The 11,532-nt window shown below is 33.5% G+C and overlaps 1 protein-coding gene across 1 annotated transcript; it reads right to left on the bottom strand.

Annotated features, from left to right (window-relative positions):
• Positions 1-10,513: 10,513 nt before the first annotated feature.
• On the bottom strand, positions 10,514-10,933 carry LOC131604805 (uncharacterized). Its single transcript, XM_058877220.1, has one exon. It carries the CDS (start codon positions 10,931-10,933, stop codon positions 10,514-10,516), a length of 420 nt encoding a protein of 139 aa, XP_058733203.1.
• Positions 10,934-11,532: the final 599 nt, after the last annotated feature.

Here is an 11,532-nt window from a genome sequence, read left to right as displayed (position 1 = left end):
AGGAATGGTAGTAGTTTTCTTTTTGGCCTTATTTTCTCTCTTACTCTTATTGTGTTTAAAGATAAGGCTAAATAAGGAAATCTTTCTAAAACTTCATAAAGAAGAGAGATGGTTTTCCTTTAAAAGTTGGAGATGGTGCACCTTAAGATCTATTGGTTTTGTGAAATGAAATTATTTAGATGGAGATATAAAGCATAAGATATGCCGTTAATCCTCCTCTAACGTAATATACAAAAAGAAAATTAAAAGGGTAAGGATAAATATAGAAAATATTATTCATGTTTTCAAATAATTATGGTATGCATCTGCAATCACATTTGTGAATTGTGATATTAAAGTTGCGATAGTCTCTGGATTAGCATTCTAATGTAATTGTGTTGCGATCTTCATTCATATGTATGACTGCATTAGTGACTATATCAAATAGTTTCAAGTTTTTCAATTATTTTATTTAACTCTTACCAAAACTAAAATTTAAAGACTTCAGATACAAATCCTATGGAAGTGTAATGAGAAATAGAGAAATGTCCAAGTTGATTTAAAGGAATAAAATATTTGTTACATCTCACATCGACTAGAAACAGATGAAATGTTAGATTTATAAAATAAATGATCCATAATGCTAATACTTTAAAATTTTGGATGGATATGTAGCGTTAAAGTCTGTTGGATCCATGAACTTTTAGTCTATTGACATTTTCGACGTTCCCCAAAATCTCCAACAAGTGGTATCAGAGCGTTTAGTTTGAGTAAAGAAACCGACTTACTTGTATTGAAATGTCCGTAGAAGGTGTCTTGTTGAAAAGTGTCAACATATGTGGATTAAAGATCTTCCACTTGAGGGTAAACATTATGGATAACCTTGCACTTGAGAGGGAGTGTTGAAAAAAAATTACAAGTGTGAGTAGTGTGGGGAAGTCCCACATTGATTAGGAATGTAGAGACTTGAACATTTATAGCTAGGAGAACCCACACACATATCACCTTAAGGTTTTGAGTATGTGGTGCGTCTCTCACAAAATGTATTGCTCATAAAGAAAGGATCCAAAACTAAAAAATGCTCCCCCGTGACGACCCTCGAATTGACCACATAACAGTGGTATCAGATCCTAGGTTGACTCGATGGGGGAGCATAGTGAATTCTAGTGTGGAACAAAGCTAATGATGTGGGTGACTCACACTTGCTGGAGAGATTGTTGGGATTCAAGTGTGAGTTATTAAGTCCCGCATCGACTAGAAATAATTGAAATGTTAGGTTTATAAAATTAATTACTTGTATCGCCACTGCCTTAAGATTTTGGATGTACATGTGGCGTTAAGGTCTATTAGATCCATGAACTTTTAGTCCATTGACACTTTCGACGCTCCCTAAAATCCCAAACATAAAGAATGGTCTCATGACAACATGGAATGAAGATATACGGTGAAAAAGGGAATCATACATTAATGACAAGTACTCATTCTAGTAGCAATGAAGAATTGTCTCAAAATAAGGAAGAAGATAATGTGTTATTCTCTAATATTTCTCATATTCAATGATAATAAGTTTTCGAGTTAAATATGTTTTTGGTCACTCTAAATATAGCGGTTTTCAATTTTAGTCTCTCTAAACATTTGCTTCAAAGAATGGTCTCTCTAAAATTTTTCATCCACACTTTTGATCCCTCATACTAACGTCCGTTAACAGAGTTGACATAACACTAACACGTGACAGCTGTCAAAGATGTTTACGTGGCAAGCCACGTGGTTAAGGTCAACATCATACTGGAGCCCATAAAATTTAGTAGCTAATCTGCAGATAAAATCGTACCTAATCTCTAGCAAATTCAATAACCAGAAAATTAAGTCGTAGCTGATGCACTAATTAAAAAAAATCAAAAAATAAAATAATAGAGAGATCCATGTGAAAAGAGCATCTTCCACTCTCAATACCATTCCACCCACGTGAGTTTTTCACTACAATATACTTTTTCTCACCTGTAAATACTCCATTAACAACTCTAAACATCACCATAACCATACAAAACCTTCCAAATCACAAACCTATCAAAACTCACATAACCGCTACAAACCATGTTCTTGAACTTAAAAATTCACCATCACTAATATTCAAACACAATTATCATGCCTTCTCAAAAACCATAACTTTGGCAGTAACAATTCCAAACACCATATTTCAGATTCTCTCCATCACCATATGAACATAACCTTACCACACTTGTCTCCAACAACAAATTTTAATAATACATCAAAAAATAATGAAAAAACTAAAAACAGAAGCAGTGTTGCGATCGGAACAACTTCCGAGTTCCGACCCACATCACGAAGCCTACGACGTCTTCCACACTCTCAGTCGCAAACCGACGAACAGCCTGACACACCACAAGCCCACGAGACCGCGAACCGGACACCACCTTGACTGATAGAGGGGTATAATAGTATTTAGAGTATTATTTATTAGTATTATTATTATTATTATTATTATTGGGCTCTAATTGTATTTGGGCTTTTAGTTTTATTATCCATCATGAATGTTATATAATGTAGTGTCTTTGACACATTTAAGATATCAATGAAAACAAATGAAGTTTATTTTCTTAGTCTAGTTTTATTGTCTCTTTTATTTTACAGCTTTTATTAGTTTTGTTAGGGTTCCAAATCAACTTCCTAACATTGGTGCTTTCATCCTTGAACTTCAATCCTTCCATGATAAATCCATACTATCAATCTTTCACTCCTCCATATGTTAGTGTTCCATCACCATTTTATTATCACTCCATTTCTCCTTATTACTCTACTGTCACAACTATACCACCTACATCATCTAACCCATACACATCATATCCACCTTCACCTAACCCATACCAACCAGAACCCCAAAATTCCAATTTACAATCAGAAACATTTTACCAAGATCTGGCAACTCTGAAACAATATTTGATTGAAACTCATGAGTTATCAAACAAATATAGAGAAGAGTTGAAAGTGCAAATTCAAAATCTTTCTGATTCATTCAAAAAAACACATGAAAAATTGAAAGAGAAATATGTTCTGAGTAATATGGAAAAACAGATGAAGAAAGAAAAAGAAGATATTGAAAAAGTTTCTGTTTCACTAAAATCAACTCCGACGAGCATTCCGGCAGCATCTCCGGCAACAACTCCGGTGAGAGTTCCGACATCTTCTCCGATGAAATTTCTGTGGTCTACTCCGACAACCCCTCTGACGATATTTAAAACGTGTTCTACGACTCGGTGTGCACCACAACAGAAACCGGACAGCGCATCAAAACATCCTACAACCTTTTGGTTTCTCATCTCTCACTCTTTTCAATCGACTAATATTCATGGTAAACACACTTTTCCTTTTGATCCCGGAGGAATATTCATTATCACAAGTAATAAAGTTTTTAAAGTTTTAGACTTTGCTATTATAGTTAAAAAGAAAAAAATAGAGTTACAAAAAAAAAGGAAGAAGAAATGAAAGGAGAAGAGAAAGAGACTGGAAAAAAATGTGAAACGAAGAAAGAGAGAAAAAGAGTGAAGAGAAGAAGAAAGAGAGAAAAATGAGTGAAAGAAAATGAAAGAGTTTTTCTTGATGGTTTCTATTCCACACTTTTCAACCTTTAGCAAACACACTTTTTCACTTTTGGTCAAAACCAATCCATGGTATTTCAAATACCACTTCAAACTTTATTCCAAAATCCCACATTTTATCTCTCCCACGTGAAAATGTCAGTCTCCAATTTGTCTCTTTTCCATTTGCTTCTACTATTATGCTGCCTTATCTAATTTCAAACTCTTCCACTATAAAACCGGTCCCACATGCTCTCAAATAACACTCTCCACCCATATTATATCACTTAGTACTATTGGTGCATTAGTTCAAAATTAATTGGGTTTAATAGGTAGACCTTGAAAACCTAGTCACAATTTTTGGCATCGAAAATTATTTTAAGTGCTATTTCTAGAACCTTGAGGACAAGGTTCAAGTGAACCCGGCGGCAATGATAGAGGGGTATAATAGTATTTAGAGTATTATTTATTAGTATTATTATTATTATTATTATTATTGGGCTCTAATTGTATTTGGGCTTTTAGTTTTATTATCCATCATGAATGTTATATAATGTAGTGTCTTTGACACATTTAAGATATCAATGAAAACAAATGAAGTTTATTTTCTTAGTCTAGTTTTATTGTCTCTTTTATTTTACAGCTTTTATTAGTTTTGTTAGGGTTCCAAATCAACTTCCTAACATTGACACACCCCTAAGTCCATCGTCAACAACCAAGAAAGCGGTGAAAAGAGAGGGAGGAGAACGAGCCATTTGAAGAAGAAGGAAAATAAATCCTCTTTTGCTGATTCTCTCTCCCGTGAGTTAATATCAATGTGTTAGTTTGCTCATGGTGTTGTCGAGAAAGATCAAACTTCCCTCTCCTACTGTGTCTTACATAGAGAAAGAAAGAAATGGGTGTTCTTCATTAATTTCTTTTTAGATCTACCTTTTAGAGAAAGAATATGTGTGTATTGATTATTGGTATCAGAGAATTTGCTTGAAGTGTGCCGCCACAATATTGGTTTTCTCTTTTACCACCAATACTTGGACCTACTGCACACTACATTTCTAATCTAAAAATGAAACAAAACTACATCATTCAATTCAATGTAGATTAGCTAAGAATGGAACATGTGGATATGTATTCCTTGGGATAAATGTAAAGAGACAATAGAGATAAAAGTTTTTGGAAGACAATGACTTTGAATTGCAAGATATGAAACAGGGCCAAGATTAAGAAATATCATAAATTATCTTTCTCAACTAATATTTGATGCTGCAAAGATTGCAAAAAAATATAATTTTTTAGTTATTGAATTTGCTAGAGATTAGCTACGACTTTAGCTGCATATTAGCTACGAGATTTTATAGGCTCCAGTATGATATTTGTAACACCCTTCTAAAATCCCATATATTTCGCACATATAATACAAATTAAATCAATTAAAATCACCAACAAGGGTGGCACCTTCATAAAACTTCATAAAATAAAATGTCTTGCTTCGTAACACGGGTTCTCACAATTATTTAAAACAATACTTCTTTAACATCACAAGAATAATACAACTTCTCGCAGCGGAATTCATAGTTCAAAATATCTTTATTAAAAATACTTCGCAAAACAACTTTATACTCCATTATTCATGAATCATAATCAAAACAATAAAATACCATGAAAGGTAACTCGTCACATCAAGATAAGCGAAATAAAATAACATAATAGTTCTAAATCAAACGATCCCAACCCCGATGTTATGTATCAGAGCAAGACCCTCTTTATTAAAGAAATAAAGCGCTAAAAGACTCCACAAAGATATCCTCTAAGCTTCAACGAACTATTCCTAATTACCTACGCGTTACTCACTTGGAGGTAACATTCAAACAGAAAGGGTAAGTATTTTGTAATCATTATAAAAGACATAAGAAATAAATATACTAGTTGTACAATAGTTATCAAACATCACATATATACCGATACATATGTATCCTCATGCTTCACATATTTATTCACGCCTACACATCATCATCTATTAACAACATTAACACATAGTTCAATCATATTCATCATTTAAATCTCATGTATTCACGGATAGTTAAACTTCACACAATTAAATGTTATGCAATGCCACAAAAAATGCAATGCAATATCATTGACTCATGCATGTGTTACCAAAACTTCACGGATGACTTAGTCATCGTTCTCCAAAGATCCCCACCAATAGGATCACTTCCCGCTTGGAACCAGAGCACTTCACAATATTACACCCAATCCACACTATGGGGTTGAGGCCATCATTGAACCGATCGTTCTGAAACAAACATCATTGGACCAACGTCCTAACATGTGTGTAATACGGTGGGAGAACTGACTTTTAAGAAATGTTGCGGATAGCAAGAGTCTTCACCGACTTTTATTTTATCCAATTGGAAAGGCTAAAAGAACAGAAAAAGACCTTTAGAACGATTTTAAGTTCGGGGGGTAAGTTATGCAAAGGGAAGGTATAAGCACCCTCTGCATCCATGGTTATCCATGGGCTCTTAATTGCTTAGCTCACTTTATTTGTTTGAATTGTTTGAAAAGAAAGTGTCGTGTGTGAATTGAAAAGATTTGAATAAGAACTTTAGCTTGTAAATAAGCGTAGTCTTTTTGAATTGATTTGAAAGAAGTGGGAAAAGATGTTTTTGAAATTTGAGAAGAGCAAGCAATTAAAAGCAATTACCCTAAGATTGTCTTTCTTGTTGTTTATGTTTTCATTTGAAAGGGCTATCCATACCATGAAGAGGGCAGGTAGTCCTTTCATTGGATTTGAAAAGGGTCATCGAGGGTCATCGTTTGCCATAAGTCTATCCGTACCATAAAAAGGGTTGGAAGTCTTAGGAAAGGATGTGAATAGTCATTTGTAGGCAACCAGTAAGGATACCTTAGCATTCAAATGGACTATCATCATGTAATCGAAGGCAACATCGAGGGACAAGATCATTTTATGTCGTAGGCAACATCGAAGGGACTATGATCTTTATGATGATTTTTGAATCGAAGGCAACAGGCTAAGGTATCCCTACATCCTAGGGACTTGACTATTTAATCGAAAGACAACATGAGAGAGATTACCTTAAACGTGAGTGGGTGCAACAATCACGTGAATTGGATTCATATATTTATCTTGCATTAGGTGAGCTATATTCAATTAATTGTTTTGTCACTCTCTATTTTACCAACCACGCAGTTAATATCATACAGAAATTTAAAGTGCGGAAATTAAATCCTACGTTATTACAAGGCTTCAGGGAGGGGGGTTACAATACCAAAACAGGGGATGCGGAAAAGTAAGATCCTAGTTTAAACTATTACAAGGCTTTGGGGCAGTTACATGATAATTAATAAAAATAGGCAGAAAATAAAAGCCTAATTACTATTACAACCCTTAGCAGTTACATAATATGGAAAAACTACGGAGAAATAAAATACGGAAAAAAAAAATTCTAATTACTATTACAACCTCGAAACAATTACATAATAATAATTAAATAATAATAAAATCGGGAAGTCGAGAAGTGGAGATGAGAAGAAGAGAATTTAGGGTTAAAAAAAAGGTTTACTTGTTAATGTTAAACTAAATCTAATTTAATTAATGAGAATAAATCTAACTATCTAATTATGTACAAATTAAATCTATTCTAATTAAATCTCTAATTGATTTTAATTATTAAGTCTAAAAAATCAAATCAAATCCTAATTACTAAATTAATCAAAATTATGTTAAAAAAATAAAATAAAATAAAATCAATTAAACCTAAATCTAATTGTTTTAAAAAATATTCTAATTACTAAATCTAATCTAATTAAATTTAAATTGTAAATTAATCCTAATTATTAAATCCAATCAAATCCTATATCTAATCAAATAAAATTAATGTTAGGGAAAAAAATCAAATCAAACTAGAACTAATATTTTTGTGTTTTTTATGATTTGGTAATGATTAAACTAATTAAAACATCCTAATTAAATTAAAATAAATTAGTGAAGAAAGAAAGAAAAAAATATTAATCGGTTAAAAAAACCTAATCCTAATTAATTAATGGAAATAAATGGTTAATAAATAATTAAAAGTTAAAAGGTTAATTAATAAAATAAGAGAAATAGTGAAAAGGTGATGAAAATTGGGAGAGAAAAAAAGATTGAGGGACATCGACGTTACCGGCATGACGGTTGTTGGGCTGCTGCGTTTTGCGGTGCCGTTGAAGGGATCGCCGACGGTTGAGGTGTGAAGGAGTGATGCGGACCCGGTTGATTCGGTGATTCTGACTGAGTTCCACTTCTCTTTTGTTTTCCTCTTCTACGTCTTTGGTAGATTATTTTCCATGTGATTTCATCTTCTTCCCCATATGTATTCTCTCTTCTCCCTTCACACAAACAAAATCAAATCAAAAGAAAACAACACTTTCAAAACAATAATCATGGCCATCAATTGAACCAATAAAAAGCTAGCAAAAATAAAAAAATAAACAACACCACCTGAGGGCTCCGATGGCGGTTTGTGGAGGAAAGATGGTCGTTGAACCGCTCGGTTCTACGGTGAGAGGAAGATATAAGTTCTTGAGTTTTTTTCTTTTTTTGAAAGTGTTCTTGATGTTTTTCAACAAACTATGAAGTTGTTATGATATTCATGAGAGAAAGTGAAGTTTGATCTTAGAGAGAAGGAGGAGAAAATATTTTATGTTTGTGAGAAGAGAGAGAGTGGGAATAAGGGTTAGAATTGTTGGTCCTATTTATCATCATCAATTAGGTTAGAAGAAAAATAATTATAGTAAAACTATGGACCAAATCAAAGCCCAAAAATCAATTTGTTTTAATTCTAATAAAAAATTAAATCAAACTAATTTAATAAGATTGACTTGTTCCCTAAGTTATAAAAAGTGCTAAAAATAGGACAAATAAGATTAAAAACTTCTTTTTTTTTTTGGATTTTTTGAATATTTTATGATTTTTGGTGATTTTTTGACTAAAAATGCATAAAAAGTTAAAATTGCTTATTTTAAAAAATACCTATTTAATTAATACGAAAATTAAAAATAAAATGATAAAAAGTGATTTTTTAATATAAATGAAAATAAAATTAAAACTATAGCTAGAAACAAATAAAAGAAAAAAGTGTTAGAAGTGGGATTTGAACCCGAGACTTTTTACTTGCAAGCCTTACCTCCTTACCAACTGCGCTATATTATTTGTTTGAAATAAAAGCCAATTAAAAGTGCATGAAGCATGGGAAAACATTTTGCTATTTATTAAATTATAAATAATTTAAGAGTAAATTATTATATTTTAAAATAGACTTTAAATCGAATATTTATAAAATTCAAGACGTCAATGTGAATGACCTCAAAATTTTATAAAAAATCCAATTTGGAAATAATTTGAATATTTGAATATGGTGGAAAAATTTTGGGGTATGACAATGTGCTATGAATGTATGATGCACAATGTCATAATAAGCAACGACCATGGCTAGTCAAAAGGCATCATCATTTATTTACTCATCATATCATACAATCATCTCAATATTACACACAAACATCACAACCATCTCAATTAATACAACACATACTTCATACTCGTCATGTTATAAATCATCTCAACAACAACTTACTACAACGAGCAATACATGCATATAGTCATACGATCAAGTTCCACACCATCGACAAATAGCCCTCTAAACCCATCTAAACATGCCAATTAAATTCCATAATATTACTCATAAATTAGTATAAAATATAAGCTTTCATAATCCGAAACAGTTTTCTAACCATGTTTTCTAAATGAAATCGCGCTAAGCGCGATCTGCGATTCTGCAGAAAATATCTACGCGACCTGCATCATACCAGTCCGAGTTTTAAACCCCAAAACACATTTGAATCAGTATTTTCCGGCGATTTAAGGCATGTTAACCTAGTTCTAACATGTATTATCTATTACAAGCATCAAAATACAATCAATCATCATAATCTCATAATCCCAAGAATCATCATCAAAACCCTAGACCTTCAAAACTATGGAATGGTGGAATTGACTCTAGTTCATGGTACTACTCATCATATAATCAAAGATTAACATTCTTATTCGTACAACAACACAATCTAAGCATCATTCTTCATTGTTTCATCATAAACATCCAATCACAAGCCAAACCTACAATTATCTAAGCCTTAGATCAATTATAAGAATTACGATAAGTCCCCTTACCTTAGATTATAGGTATCTTTGATCCTCGTTCCACGTTCTACAGTTGGTTCTCATTTCTCCTCTTCTTGCCCTAGCTCTCTCTCTCTCTCTCTCTCTCTCTCTCTCTCTCTCTCTCACGCTTCTCCCAAATTTTCCAATTAAGTGAATATTTCATCTCTCTTCCTCTTTTTTCTTAGTTAATCTTAGGACCCCTAATATGATCTTTCTATTATGCTCTCAATTACTTCACCTCACACTATCACCTTTATTTTATTTAATCAAATAATAATGTTAATTAATAATTCCAAAACAATTACACTACTTATTTATATTATTACATTATTCTAACCAACACCTCAATCCAGGCTACCCCACACACATCAGACTTAGGCATCACACGTCACATTTATCCAAACATCGCAGAATCTCACAATCACGTCATAATACTCCCAAAAATCCACATATTCATACTAAATCAATTGAATACTTAATTAAATAATTAATCTAGATTTAGAGGTGTTACAATGTTGACCTTAGCCATGTGACATGCCACGTCAACATCTTTAACAACTGTCACTGCCACGTATTAGTGTCACGTCAGCTCTGTTAACAGACGTTAGCATAAGGGACCAAAAGTGTGTCGGGAAAATTTTAGAGGGATCATTCTTTGAAGGAAATGTTTAGAGGGACTAAAGTTGAAAATCACTATATTTAGAGGGACCAAAAAAAATATTTAACCCCACGTCAGACTTTCACTTGCTGGTCCTCCCCTCAGCACCTTCACCAATGTGATCTCTTTACCTTGCAATTGCTTCACTTCCTGTCCTTCTATTCGCACTGGTGACGCTTCAATAGTTAGGTTATCTCTCCCTTGTACATCATCCATTTGAATCACATGCGAAGGATTCGAAATGTATATCCTCAACTGAGACACATGAACCACTTCATGAAGATTCACAAGCGACGGAGGTAAAGCAATCCAATAGGCCACCTCATCTATCCTTTTTCGCAACTTCAAAGCTCTACCGACACCGGTTACTGGAGTAACTCTCAAGAACACATGATCGTCCACTTGGAACTCCAATGCTTTCCTTATCTTATCGTGGTAACTCTTCTGAAGACTCTGAGAACCTTTCATCCTCTCTCGGATCATCCTTATATTTTCAGTCGTCTCTTGCACAATCTCAGGTTCGAGCAAAGCACTCTCGCCCGATTCATACCAACACAACGCAGTTCTACACCTTCTACCATACAACGCTTCAAACAGTGCCTTACCGATACTAGCATGAAAACTATTGTTGTAAGTAAACTCAATCAATGGCAAATGGCTATCCCAGGCTCCTCCTTGGTCTAACAGAATGCCCTTAATAAATCTTCCAGTGACTAGATAGTCCTTTCGGTCGGCCCATCCGTCTGCGGATGAGATGCATAACTCAATCTCAAGGTAGTACCCAAGGCATCTTGCAAACTTTTCCAAAACCTCGACATGAACCTTGGATCCCTATCCGACACAATACTCGACGATATTCCATGCAATATCACAATCTCTTCAATATACATCTCAGACAACATAGAAATAGAATGGTTAATCTTCATCAAAAAGAAATGAGCCGACTTTGTTAACTTATCCACTATCACCCAAACAAAATCATTGCCCTTGGCGGTCTTCGGTAAACTGGACACAAAATCCATTGAAATGTTGTCCCACTTCCATTCTGGAATGTTCAACGGCTGCATTAAACCAGAAGGCTT

Source organism: Vicia villosa, linkage group LG5, assembly GCF_029867415.1.
Source record: "Vicia villosa cultivar HV-30 ecotype Madison, WI linkage group LG5, Vvil1.0, whole genome shotgun sequence".
NCBI classification, from domain to species: Eukaryota; Viridiplantae; Streptophyta; class Magnoliopsida; order Fabales; family Fabaceae; genus Vicia; species Vicia villosa.
Note: the sequence above shows the minus strand (reverse complement) of the source record. Positions and strands in the feature narration are given on the sequence as shown.

What these genes read in the sequence shown, in the direction of transcription:
- LOC131604805 (XM_058877220.1), bottom strand. Translation starts at nt 10,933, where the DNA reads ATGATCCGAGAGAGGATGAAAGGTTCTCAGAGTCTTCAGAAGAGTTAC.